The sequence below is a fragment of the Narcine bancroftii genome, chromosome 9 (genome assembly GCF_036971445.1).
Source record: "Narcine bancroftii isolate sNarBan1 chromosome 9, sNarBan1.hap1, whole genome shotgun sequence".
Taxonomy (NCBI): domain Eukaryota; kingdom Metazoa; phylum Chordata; class Chondrichthyes; order Torpediniformes; family Narcinidae; genus Narcine; species Narcine bancroftii.
Genome location: NC_091477.1, coordinates 63,181,034 through 63,195,525, shown reverse-complemented (window position 1 = coordinate 63,195,525; position 14,492 = coordinate 63,181,034). Strand labels below are relative to the sequence as shown.

General features: G+C 42.5%; 1 protein-coding gene across 4 annotated transcripts; it reads left to right on the top strand.

The window, feature by feature from the left end:
• The first annotated feature begins 2,425 nt into the window (after positions 1–2,425).
• wdr53 (WD repeat domain 53) lies at positions 2,426–14,034 on the top strand. 4 transcript variants are annotated; one of them, XM_069899327.1, is made up of 3 exons: positions 2,426–2,485; positions 6,111–6,589; positions 12,417–14,034. In XM_069899327.1, exons 2-3 carry the CDS (start codon positions 6,116–6,118, stop codon positions 13,035–13,037), a joined length of 1,095 nt encoding a protein of 364 aa, XP_069755428.1. In that variant the 5' UTR covers positions 2,426–2,485; positions 6,111–6,115; the 3' UTR covers positions 13,038–14,034. The 4 variants fall into 4 exon arrangements, with proteins under 4 accessions (XP_069755428.1, XP_069755430.1, XP_069755426.1 ...); XM_069899329.1 differs by lacking the exon at positions 2,426–2,485 and adding an exon at positions 2,492–2,604; XM_069899325.1 differs by lacking the exon at positions 2,426–2,485 and adding an exon at positions 2,492–2,619.
• The last annotated feature ends 458 nt before the right edge of the window (positions 14,035–14,492 follow it).

Here is a 14,492-nt window from a genome sequence, read left to right as displayed (position 1 = left end):
GTAAATTATTGGAAGAAGTTCTGAGAAATAGGACATATAGGCATTTGGACAATCATGGGCTGAGTAAGGACAGTCAGTATGGCTTTGTGTGTGGTAGGTCATGTTTAATGAATCTTGTAGTTTTTTGAGGAGGCGACCAAGAAGACAGATAAAGGAAAGGCTGTGGATGTTGTCCACATGGACTTCAGTAAAGCCTTTAACAGGGTCCCATATGGGGGATTAGTACAGAAGATATCCATGGAGAGGTTGTAAACTGGATTTGTAATTGGCTGTGTGGGAGGAAACAGAGAGTGTTGGTGGATGGTTCCTTCTCAGACTGGAGGCCTGTGACTCATGGTGTGCCTCAGGGATCCATGTTTTTTGTTGTATATGTCAATGATCTGGATGATAATGATGTAAATTGGATCAGCAAGTTTGTTGGTGACACAAAGATTGGTGGTGTTGTGGACAGTTAGGGATGTGTTTTTTCAGCTGAGGAGCATAGAACTAGGAATCAAAGTCTCAGAATCAAAAGGCATGAGATGCAGTGACATTCCTTCCAAGGGTTATGAATGTTTAGAAATCTCCACCCAGAGAATTGTGAGGGCTCAGTTACTGAGTTCAACCAATAGATCAACAGATTTCTGGACATTAAGGGAATCTAAGGTTTCAAACATAGTGCACAAAATGGCCAGGCAGATTCTTAATGAATTTGGCCTTCCTTTTGGTTACGTCACCATAACATTTTAGATAAAATACTTAACTAAATGATCAGATGCCAAACAGGGCTGTACACATGGTAAGATGGGAGAAGTGCAAACAAGGCCACTGACCTTGGGCGGGTGAAACAACATCTCCTACTCACACAGCTGCATATAAAGGATGTGTACTTAGCCCACTGCTCTACTCACTCCACACCCATGACTGTGTGGCGAAGCACAATTCAAATGCCATCTACCAATTTGCCAATGACATCACGGTTGTTGGCAGAATCACAGACAGAAATGATGAAACATACAGGAGAGAGATAGATCAGCTCCTTGAGTGGTGTCACAACAACAACCTTGAACTCAACATTATTACTAAGGAACTGATTATAGAGTTTAGGAAGAAATCAGGAAAACACAAACCAGTCCTCATTAAAGGGTCAGCAGTGGAAAGGGTAAAGAACTTCATATTCAAAGATAACAAATTAAAAAAAAAATTATATTTATATTTTAAATTTATATTTATATTTAAAATTAACAGTCCATTTCGGCCAAGAAATTTACACCCCATTAACCTACACGCTGGTACGTTTTGAACGGTGGGGAGGAAACTGGAACTGGAACCCCCAGAGAAAACCCTCACAGACAGGGGAAGAACTTATAAACTCCTTACAGACAGCCCGGTCTGATCCTGATCGCTGGCACTGTAAAGGTATTGCACTAACCACTACGCCAACCATGCTGCCCAACATCTCTGAAGATCCATCCTGGGGCCTCCATGCCAATGCCATCATGAAGAAGGCTTTTCCAGCAGTTATACTTTGTGAAGAGTTTGAGAAGAATCGATATGTCACCAAAGATTCTTGCAAATTTCTACCGGTGAACTGTGGAGAGCAGTCTGATGGTTTGCATCACTGTCTGGTATGGAGGTGCCAAGAAAAGGCTACAGAGAGTTGTGAATTTAGCCAGAACTATCTTGGTCATCAATCTTCACTTTGTCAAGGACCTTGTATACCTTCTTCAATATTACCAAAACATTGATAATATTTCTTTATCTCCTATGGACGCTGCAGGACTGGCTGAGTTCCTTCAACATTTCTCTGTTTTTACTGAATTAAGGACATGAACAAGAGGCGGTGTCTCAAGAAAGCAGCCCCCACCACCCCGGCTATACCCTCTACTCACTGCCACATCAGGAAGGTGATACAGGAGCCTGAAGACGAGGACTCAATGAGCACCCTTACACAGTCAGATTTCATAATGGACAATGAGCCACAGGCAGTATCTCATTTTCTCAACTTAGGCAGTGAACTGGACTCTGTCACTAACAACGATTCTGGTTCGGGCCCTGAAACTCCTCATTCTCCACTTCCTCCATTGGTCCAAGACAGCAACAGGGACCCACGTCCCTTTGTGATGTTTTTCTAATGGAATATTTTGCAGTTCCCAGTACTTTAAGATTTAATAACTGGTCCAAGATTCCTGATGGAAGCATCAACTCCTCACCTTGCCTCCAGACGGGATCTCTGGATTAATGGTTAGGGACTCTGCATCATTCATTTTTCAGGCATTGTCTGAGGAAGGGCAATCAGCCCTCTCCATCACAGCGTTACTGACGTGGCCAGAGGAAGCAGCAGAAAGCTCAACTCCCTCCTCTACAGTGAAGCAGCCAGCCTTGCTCCCGCGGAGCATTCGGGATGACTGCGCCTGCGCGTGGCCGGCTCCGCGTCTCAGGGCGCGCCTGCGGGGAAGGGTGACGTGAGCAGGGGCGGTCTGGACGGGAGTGCACGCACGGAAAGGTGACTAGGCCGCTGGGCCTGGGCAGCTGGAGAGAGAGAGAGAGAGAGAGAGAGAAGGAGGTGGACGGCGGGGACGAGCAATCAGCAGCAGAGTCGGGAAGGACGGAATCATGCAGCGAGTGTGAATGGTTTCGGTGGGAAGCGGCGTCAGGGGCCGGACGGAGGGAATGAACGATGGGGAAGAGGGAGCGGTAGGATGGAGGGATGACGGGACGGAGGGGGCTGTAGGACGGAGGAATGGAGGGGGCATTGGGATGGAGGGAGGGATGGGTCAGGGATGGAGGGGGCTGTGGGACGGGAGTGGAGGGACGGGCAACGTGACGGAGGGAGCGATGGGATGGAGGGAATTGGGAGTGGGAGAGGAGCAGGAGTGGTTGGACGAAAGAAGGGAGGCACTCGGGTATGGGGAGTGATAAAGAGGAGGGAGGCAGCTTGATGGGCTATGGGAGAAGAGTTCAAAGGGGAGTGCACTACAATGTGGATAAATGTGAGGTTATCCACTTTAGTAATACAAACCGGAGGGCAGATTACTATTTGAATGGCAACAGATTAAGAGATGGGGAAGTGCAGAGAGACCTAGGGGTACTTGTACACCAGTCTCTGAAGGCGAGCATGCAGGTACAGCATGCGGTTAAAAAGGCAAATGGTATGTTGGCCTTCATATCAAGAGCGTTTGAGTATAGGAACAAGGATACCTTACTGCAGCTGTACAGGGCCTTGGTGAGACCACACCTGGAGTATTGTGTGCAGTTTTGGTCACCTTATCTAAGGAAGGATGTTCTTGCAATGGAGGGAGTGCAGAGGCGATTCACCAGGCTGATACCTGGAATGGCAGGAATGACTTATGAGGAAAGATTGCGCAAATTGGGATTGTACTCGCTGGAGTTTAGAAGATTGAGAGGGGATCTCATAGAGACATATAAAATTCTGGCAGGACTGGACAGAATGGATGCAGATGGGATGTTTCCAATGATGGGAAAATCCAGAACCCGGGGGCCATGGTTTGAGGATAATAGGCAAACCATTTAGGGCCAAGATGAGGAGGAATTTCTTTACTCAGAGGGTGGTGAATCTGTGGAATTCATTGCCACAGAGAGCAGTAGAGGCAGATTCATTGAATATATTTAAGAGGGAATTAGATCTATTTCTTCAGTATAAGGGAATTAGGGGTTACGGAGAGAAGGCGGGGATGGGGTACTGAACTTTAAGATCAGCCATGATCTCATTGAATGGCGGAGCAGGCTCGAAGGGCCGAATGACCTACTCCTGCTCCTACCTTCTATGTTTCTATGAGGTGGAGAGGATGGACAATTAGTGGGAGAACTGGTGGCAACTGAAATAAACGGGAAGGAGAACAAGGCTTGAGTAAAGTTTGTCAGAAAGTATTTTGAGGGGGATGGAAGAGTCAGAGCAGTGATTGAAGGGTATTTTTAAAATATTTTATTTAATTTTTCCATACATGTATTCTTGACAAAATATAATAATTGTGTAGACATCTCAGTTCCATTTTACATGATGGATTTATAAACCCCCCTGCCCCCAAAAAATAGAAAATAAAAACACCACCCATTCCCCCCCCACCCCCCCCACAAATATTAACCCCAATAAGGATAGAAAGGAAAGCAGAAAAAAAGAAAGAAAATGAAATTAGTAAAGAAACAAAAAAGAAACAAAAGCAGACCTGGCTGTCAAGGGATCACTCAATTCTAACCTTTTTCAGTTTTATTTGTTTATTTATTGCAAGGATTTGATGAGGTTTCATAAGGTTTAGGGAAAGCCATTTATAAATTTATACATACAATATGTAAATATGGGAATCAAATTTTCAAAAATGTATCAATTTAAATGGCCAATAAATGGAATAAAATATTTTGGGATATGGGTAGATAACAATTCAAATAATTTGTAAAAATTTATTTAAATTGCATTATTACCCTCAAGAAAATTGAAGATTTGAAAAGATAGATGAATTGCCAATAACATCACTGGAAAGAATTAATTCTATTAAAATGAATATATTCCCTAGAGTACATACCATTTCAAGCATTACCTATTTCCTAACCACTGAAAATTTTTCAGGAATTAAATATCTAAGAAAATTGGAAGGGCAAGATGTCGAGTTTCTCGAAAAATTAACATGGAAATTTGAAGGGGAAGTGATGATGGGAGGAATAATGTCACAGAAGAATGGGTTGCTGGTGAGAAAGTCAGTGATGGGGAGGGGCTGAGATGGAGAATGAACAACTGGAGAGAGGAGCTGGGTGGAGGGGAATGGTGGGAGAATGGAGCTGGGGAGACGGTGGGAGAGTGGGGCTGGGTGGAGGGGTACGGTGGGAGAGTGGAGCTGAGGAGACGGTGGGAGAGGGGCTGGGTGGAGGAGGGATGGTGGGAGAGCGGGAGAGGGTGGAGGGGGAACAGTGGGAGAGAGGCTGGGTGAAAGAACTGTAGGAGAGGGGCTGGGTGGAGGGGCAACAATGGGAAAGTAGAGCTGGATGGAGGGAGGACGTTGGGAGAGTGAGGCTGGGAGAAGGAACGATGGGAGAGTGGGGCTGGGTGGAGGGGGAATGGTGGGAGAGGAACTGGGTGGAGGGGACGGTGAGAGAGAGGTGCTTGATGGAGGGGGACAGTGGGAATGTGGGGCTGGGTGCATGGGAAACTGGATGACTGGGAGTCCTCCACCCAGCCCCCCTCTCCCACCGTCCCTCCTCCACCCAGCCTCACTCTCCCACCGTCTCCCCATCTCGTGCTGGGTGGAGGTGGAACGGTGGGAGAGTGGGGCTAGATGGAGTGGGAATGGTGGGAGAGTGGATCTGGGTGGAGGTGAAACGGTGGGAGAGGGTGGAGGTGAAACGGTGGGAGAGTGGGGGTGGGTGGAGGAGGGACGGTGGGAGAGTGGGGCTGGGTGGAGGCGGAATGGTGGGAGAGGGGCTGAGTGGAGGGGGACGGTGGATGGAGTGGGTGGTTTTGTCTGGTGGGTGTTGAGTGGATTATATTAAAGGTGACGAGTGAGTTGTAAAGCATGTCTGTACAACATTTAATTGTTGAGAAGGGAAGAGGTACAATGGAATGGATAGGAAGGAAGGTGAAATAAAAGGAATGTGGAGATTTGGTGGAAGATGGAATGGGGATTAAAGAGAAGGAATAAGGGGAAGAGAATTGTCGATTTTGAAAAGTTGGTTGCAATGGAGGAAATGGGAAATGCTGCGCTGAGCAGAGAATAAGACAGTTCAAGAACTCATGAGCAAAGGCATTGAGTGCATGAATACGAATTAACCATGGTAGATCGGTCATTCTTGTTTTTAATGAGCTTTTTGTGAGGGGAAACTTTGGTTATATGTTTTATTTTGATATATATTATTTTGATTGGAGATACAGCATGGTAACAGGCCCTTCTTGCCCATGAGTCCACGCAGCGCAAATACCATACACGTGACTAAATAACCTACTAACCCTGTATCGCTTTGGGATGTGGGTGGAAACCAGAGCACCTGGATGAAAATGTGAAGAACTTATAAACTCTTACAGTGCTGGTTTTGAACCTGGGTCACTGGTCCTGTAATAGTGTTGTGCTAACTATAACCCTAACCATGCTGCTCTCTGTTGATATTTTACAATTACTTTCCAGATATAATGGCCACCAAGTGGACTACGGGGGATTCTATAGTACTGTGCCTAGATATCAACCAGGAAGGTCTTGTAGCATCAGGGGCGGAGGAGGGTGCCCTTGCAATCTGGAACACTGATGGTTCCTCCATCGGTCAACTGAATCTTCAAGGTGAAGATGTCACTTGCGTATCATTCTCACACACTTGTGAAAGTATAGTTTATGCATCTCATGCTGAGGCAATAAGTGCACTAGATATTCGGTTTCTAAAAGAACCCATTGAGTGCTTCCATGTGAACGATGATGAAATTAATTGCATCTCTATCAATGAAACAAGCAGTCATCTTGCAGCTGCCGATGATTCAGGATCAATAACAATCGTAGACTTGGCCAGCAAGCAGGTCACCCGCTGTCTCCAAAAACACTCAAATATTTGCTCCTGTGTGACTTTTCGTCCTCAGCGGCCGCAGAGTTTGCTCTCCTGTGGATTAGATATGCAGGTATGTATGCTATTGTTTTGTATGTGCTAACAATACTGGGCGTCAAAGAGAATCAGAAAGACGTTTAAAAGTGTGGTAACATAAAATGAGAAGAATTTTTTTTGGCACCACCACAGGCAACTTCATCTGAATCTAGCTGATAATCAGACAATGTTTTTCCAGTTTGTAAATGCCAAGTCAGAATCAGGAATTTTTTGTCATGAACAAGTCATGACATTTGGTGTTTTGTCACAGCATCTTAGTGTAAAATCTTACAACATTACTCTAAAAATATAAATAATAATGCACAAAAAGTCAGGCAGAGTCTGTGGTTCATTGATCTTCAGGAATCTGGTGGTCGTGGGGAAAAAGCTGTCCTTGTGCCACTGAGTGCTCGTCTTTTAGGCTCCTGGACCTTTTTCCTGATGGTAGCAGAGTGAAGAGAGGGTGGTGGGGGTCTTTGAGGATAGAGGCTGCTTTTTTAAAATACCGTCTCATGTAGGTATCCTCGATGTAGTGAAGTCTGGTGACTGTAATGTCTCAGGAGTCCCAAGCAGACCTTTCAAGTGAAGCACCACTTCACTTGTACATCCAGAGGACTTCTTTACTGCATCCAGTGCTCCTTTTGTAGAATTCTCTACATCAAAGAGACTGAGAGATCAGAACATTCAGCACCTCCTCTCCGTTCGCAACAAGTAGCCATCGATTTCAATTCCGAGTCTCACACCCGCACTGTCTGTCCCACTCTGACCATCCCCAAATTGGAGGAACAGCATTTTACTGTCCATCTAGGCACTCTCCAGCCACATGGCATGAACATTGACTTTTTCTTTACCCTCCCCTTTCCTGTCTTTCCACCCATTCAGCCATCCCTCCTCCCCCTCATTGCTGCTGCTGTCCCCTCCCTCCTTTCTCCACCTGTCATCTGCCTTTTGCCACCCCCTCCACTCTTGTTTGAACGCCTGGCGGTATTCTCTTATACCTTGATGAAGGACTCAAGCCCAAAATGTCGGATATATATCTTTACCTTTGCTATGTAAAGTACACTGTTTGACCTGCTGAGCGTCTCCAGCATTTTGTGTTTTAACATAACATTTATTTAAAAGGATGATTTCAATTGAAATATATGATGCTTTCACTGTATTGTGTTTTGGTTGGCATATAGAGGAAATAAACTTCCTTTCAAACATATATCAGTTTCTTTGTTCATTAGACCTGAAGTCCGAGGGATAAGTGCACCAGCAATAGATCATCCCTTTTGAAGTCCTAATTTGATCCAGTTTCAAGGAATGAATTGAGAATCTATTGTTTATTTATATCCAATTATACATTTGGGTATTGAGGCCCAGTTCTAAAAAAAAACTATAAAACATTTCTGACCAATCCAGTAATTCTTTTGAAAAGGTATCAACCTTGGTGATAATTCTTTTTGCTGAGTTGGATCTTAATATGCTAAAATCCTAATCCAGGCCTTTGAAGATAAAATTTTGGCTAGGACTGACGCAATCCTTCAGTTGCCTTTGGTTCATATTCTAAAGTCTAGTGATGGTTGTAAATAGTGTTGTAGCATAACGTAAAGTATAAGGAAGCTGTTTCCAGTGTACTGGTCAATATTTCAATCCCCGCTCCCCCTTCCGTTTCCTCTTCCAGTGAATAAGAACAAGTAACACCACAAGTTGCTTTTATATAATGTCTAAACTTTGTATTTATTACTGTGTGAATATTAAGGAGCTGTGTATGAAGTTAAGCCATGCATATACAGTAAAACTGTAAACTGAAATGGTTGGGATCAGACTTATTTCGGATGACTGAACTTTTTGGATAACTGGTCACTTTTTAAAAACAGCCCAGTAACAACAGCAAATCACTTGTATCAATGTTTAAACAACAACAAACAACAAAGGAAGGCTTTTTAAGCATTAAAATAATGTTTGACTCTCACCAAAAAAATGCTGGCTACTGCCAATCCCCGACATGTCCCCACCACTTATCCAGGAAGGCTTCCCAGGCTGGTGGAACACTGACTGCCAAGTCGGCAGGCTCCTGTCACCCCATGGGTTCATTCCAGCTGGGGCTGTTCCAGCTTCACATCCTGGTTCTCGATGTTGGAGCTCAACACAGACATAGTCTTTGCCTGCGCACATTTCCCCAACCAACCGCTGCAGACTAAAACCTCCCCACCGAGGTCCCACTCCTGCCTAGGAGTCCACTCTACTTGACAAAGGATTGTTCAGAGTGCTTGCGGCTGGGAGACAGTGGCACACAGTTTGAGATGGAGAGTTGGAGAGAAAAGTCAAGAGGGGAAGGTAAAGAAGAAATGGAAATAGAGAGGGCGATTGTCGTTCTAACTTCATGTAGGGCAATTTTTTTTCAACCTCTGAGGTCAGTTCAGCTCCAAAAAAAATTTTGGATAACAGGATTTCTGATTCTTTTAGATATCTATATTTACCCAAAATTTTTCAGAGGTGAACAGATGCCACTTCTGGGTCCAAAATATTTTGGATAAATGAGGATTTTGGATAATCCAATTTCAGTTAATTGGAGTTGTACTGTTTATTCATCTAATCCTGCATTTATCATCAATAAGATGCTCCCTGTCTGAACAAAAAGTATAAAGGGAAGGTATGAAATTATTCCCTTAGTGTTCAGCGGCCCACGTATGGAGACGCAGACTGACCCACAAAATGGCCGACAAACACGGCAACCGTGCAGACCTGGGGGTAACGCCGGCCGTCGTCCCAGGTGACATCCCACACGGCGGGAAAACAGGGAACTGTGGCAGAAACGCCGCCCAATCCCAGGCTGGTGCTCCGATAACGTGGTGCCCTGACGTTAGTGCCTGTGGTCCATATAAACGCAACAGCCAGTGCAATAGACCAGTCTCGACGTCAAGGCTTTGGTATGCGTGTCGTTCTCCATGCGTGTGCAGCACGAACACTACAAGCCTTTCATTCTGTTGCATATTAGAGAGTGATGTCATAAATCTAAAAAAAATTGATTTCTGAAAGCCATAATTTGAAGATCACTTCAATATCCAGATGAAATTTTAAATGTTCACATATATTATGGTGATACTTGAAGAAAAATAAACCTTGGCTTGAAAACTTTCTGCAATTTTGTGTCTACATTAGTAAATAAAGTTAGTTGTGCCAGTGTTCATAGTTTAAACTTGGAGCTTGGCTCAGTGGGTATTAAAATCAGAATTTAAGAGGTTGCTGAGGGCACAAGGACTTTGGGCCCTGACGGCTTCCTTATTGGATTGGAGGTTTGGATTTGGACCTCTGGTTGCCAATTGCTTCTCTTTCTCCTATCGGCAAACAAAGAGTCACCATGAGCATTGCCTGGGAACCCCAGTTTGCATTATGGCAGACAACAGTCGAAGTATTTCATGAATATTACATTTTTAAGTGTTATTCTGTGACAGTAACATTTCGCAGTCTTAGAAATGTACAGCGCAGACAGGCCCTTTGGCCCGATATGTCTGTGCAGCTTAAATTGCCATTTTGAGCTAGTCCTATGTGCCTGTATTTGGCCCACATCTTTCTAACTCCTTTCTATTAATATGTCTGAGCAACAAAATCATTGCAGTTTCTATTGTTTCCTCAGCACCTTATTCCAGATATGGTCTACCTGTGAGTGAAGAAGTTCCCATCAGGATCCATTTAATTCTCCTCTCCTCCAGTTCTGGAATGATATGGGGAAAAACACTAAGCATTCACTTTATCTATAGTCCCTTATGATTTTATATACCTCCGTAAGGTCACCCCTTAGCTGTCAACACTTTAGGGACCAAGGACCAGTTATCCGGCCTCTCTCCCTGTAACTCGATCCCTCGAGTCTCAGTAACAAACTGGTGAAAATTGGGTTAAAGTAATATTAGAAGTAGAAGTAAAACAAAATTTGCAGAAACCGTGGTTGAAGTAAAAACACAAAGCTGGAGAAACTCAGCAGGTCAAACAGTGTCCGTTATACAGCAAAGGTAAAAATACAGAACTGATGTTTTGGGCTTGAGCCCTTCATCATGGAAAAATGTTGGCAGGCATCCGAACTAAAGAGTTGTGGGGAGGGGAGGGGGAGATTTGATAGAGATATATAAAGTTATGAGGGGTTAGGTGAGACAAGAACTAGAGGCTGGGTAAGGATGAAAGGGGAAATGTTCAAAGGGAAAATTAGGGAATTTCTTCATGCAGAGTGGAACAAACTGCAAGCTGAAGTGATGAATGCAGATTTGATTACAACGTTTAAGAAAATTTGGACAGGTATGGAGGAATATAGTCTGGTTGCAGGTCAATGGGACTGGGCAGAATAAAAGTTTGTCATGGACTAGATGGGTTTGTTTTTGTGCTATGGTTCTAAATAGAATGGCTATTTCAAAAAGGGGAAAACTGTTAATTTTTTAAAAATCATATTGTAATAGAACATTGCCTTTTTCCAATAGGCTCTGCTAAAAGCATGCATCCAGTCCTTAACTGAAAGTACGTGTGGAATCCACTACACTTACAGACACTGCATCAAAATTCTCACGTTTTCTGTTTCTTTTGTCGATGATCTTAAACCTGTATATTCTGGATGCTATTCTGTTTTTTTTCCATTATAAACCACTGCTCATAATGTTCCAGGTGGTACTGCTTTTGCTACCCTTGTCCTTCGAGCTAGTAGAACTTATAGTTTGGAAGTTGCTGCCTAAGGAATCTTAGTGAGTTGCTGCAATACTTCTTGAGATGGTATAAACTGTTGTTACTCTGTTGGAGTGAGTGGTGATGAATGGAATGTCTATCAAGCAGGCTTCTACATCCTTTATCGTGTTGAACCTGCACACACACAGGCAAGTTGAGAGTATTCTATCACACTTCTGACTTAAGTTTTGTAGATGTTGCTGGTGTAATCAATTTACTGTAAATTAATTGTTAAATTTAATTTTTAAATTAAATTTAGACAAACCGTGTTACCGTGCTGTATGTCTAAATTTAAAATTTTAATTTAAAATGTAAAATACAGCATGTTAACAGGCCCTTCCAGTCCAAGGGCCTGGTGGGAGGAAACCAGAGCCCCCGGGGAAAACTCACGCAGATATGGGGAGAATGTACAAACTCCTTAGAGTATGGGATTCAAAAGGTTGTGCTAACCCTGTGCCACATGACCTTAGATTTTATTAATTACATTCATTCTCATTTTCTGAACCAGTATTGGTCACCTGTGCGTTGAACACCAGAATCTCTCTAAATTCTATTTTATGCTTTGAATATCAGTGATGCACATTCTCCCTTGGACCTGCTGTGAATGGCCATGTGTGAGCCAAGCAATGCAAATGAGACACTGAATATAGGCAAATTTAATTCTTGCTTAAATTAAGAGCCTGTACATATTGGGGGTGTCTAAATAAGGCAAAAGTTTGAAATCATATTTTCTCTCCATGAAATGCTAACAGATCCCTGAGCCCCTCCAGCTACTCTTCTACAGTTTTTGTGTCTCTCTGGTCTGGAAAACACGTCTGGCTTTTCCTATATCTCCTTGTGGTTCTTAGACATTTACATTTACCTAACTGCTCCCTAGACTGGGAAAATTCAGATTGCAACAGAAAAAGCATTTACCCTGTGCTATTTGAAAACAAACGAGAAGATGATCCAAACATGAAAATGTAATTTTTAAAATTGTATTATTTATTTTTAATATACTGTACTTCAACTACCTGGAGATTGAAAAAAATACCAAATCCAGTATGAGAATGACAGATAAACATTAACCAAAATGTTGTGTTGAAAGTCCCATCTGGTTGATCTGACTAAAAAAAAATCTAAATTTAAGCCTTAACTTTTGAAATAATTTTGTTTTCTGATGTCTTGGGAAGGTGATGCTGTGGAACTTGCAGAAAACCCATCCGGTTTGGACTGTAAACCTTCAGGATCTGGCACAAGAGCAGGAAGACAATCAGCAGAAAGCTGGCTGCCAGCTTTTCAATCCACCCTTGGCTCATTTTGCAACAGTTGCCAGTTGTGGTAATGTATTTGCCTGTGGGGCTGAAGATGGCAAGATATGTTTATTCAGAATAACCGGAACAAGGTTTGAGTTAGAACGTGGATTCTGGGGTCACAGTTTGGGCGTTTCTCAGGTCCATTTTCTGAACTTTATTTCCCATCCTTATTGGTTGATTTCTGGAGGGAATGATGCTAAGATCCAGCTGTGGGATCTTGGTGAACAAATCATGACTAATGGCAAACAGCCTTCAAAACAATCGAGACAAAAATCAAAAAATGGCTCCAATCCTAAGAAAACACTTGGATCCAAAGGAACTGCTCGTGCAAAAGACAAAATAAAACGTAACCATGTTTTGCCAAAACTCAGTATTGATCATGGAGAAAAAGTGAATTGGATTTCTGCTGTGGACATAAAGGGTTCTAAAAGAATACTCATCGCTGACCAAAGTTGTCAGATATCTCTGTACTCTCTGGAAGACATAGGTACACAGTAGGTGTGAATACCTAGATGAAAGTGGTAAAGGAGATGGAAAAAACCAACAAATCTGAGGGCTAAGACATATTTTGAATGGACTGCACAAAATGGCAGATGACAAACTAATCAAATAGGCAACTACCCAAATAATAATTCTCTTAAGAATATGCACAGAGAATTTCACTGAGAATCACCAAGAATTGAGGTTGGCAGAATTTAATGCATTTTCTTTAAGTGTATTGTAAAGAGGCAGATTTGGGAATATTGAAAAGCATTGATGTTTACTTCTCTGGAATGTGAAAGAATTGATGGCATTTCTGAGAGAAAAAAACGGTGACGAAATGTGACCAGAATTTTTACTACAGAGACATGTGGCAGGTAAATCTGGGAAGATCCTGGACTCTAGCAAGGTTTATAAGAAGTTTTGTACATTGTGTTTCCAAAATATTTTTTCATCATTGACCCTGAAAAAATGATTGAGATTTCTGAGTTTGCAACAGCTGTGTGACTGAAGAGTCTTTGAGCTGCAATTAGATTAATTCAGAGTGATTACATAAACCAGGATTGTATTCCCTGGAAGGTGTATAAGAAAATTAAATGAAATTATGTTGTAAATTATTTCCATTGATTGGGGTGAGGAGGGAAGTGAACCTGGTGATAAAATTAGTCTCGGGCTTTTCAGGCTTGGTTACCATTAAATAAATTGAAAGTTTAAATTCTTCTGCAAATGACTGCTAAATGAATGATTAATTTTAAATACGAAATTGTCACATTTTTGTGAAAGATGTGGATATGAACTAAGCCAAGTTGCGCTAAATGAAAGAGGCTAGGATCTAAATTTGCTGTCCATATCAGAGACCAAATACTCAAGTCTACAGGAAAATTGGGATATCAGGAGTTTGTAGAAGGTGTAACTTCTAATGTCTCAATTGTTTCCCATGACCTTTATTTATTGTTGCTTTTCCAAAATTTCTCTACATTAATCTGCATCCATCATCAATAAAAAGTCAATATTTTCCTATAGTCTATTGTACTTTTGTTTACAGTTTTCACAAAATGAACTACCAGTTAATCATTGCTGACGATTTAGATTTACGCAATTGGAGATCGGAGATTTCAAGGCTCCATGTTGGAAATTAATATTACCCCACATTTAGTTAGCAAGTCAAAAGAACATAAAACAGACCAGTACAGCACGGGAACATGTGTTTATACTAAACATCCCAGACAAATCAGACTAAAACTTGATATATGTCCCTCCAACCCCTTGACACGTGTGTAGCTTGAAGCTTCTTAAATTCTACTATTGTATCTGCATTCTCACTAGGTGTTTTTATGGAGCGATGCTGCATTGAGGCCAGCTCCAATGGGGGAAAAAGGTGGACTTGCCTTTTTATGGAGAATGCTTATAAGGCTGTTCCAGTGTTGCTTTTATAGAGAGCTGTGTCGGGAGCCATTCTATGGAGCTGAGGGA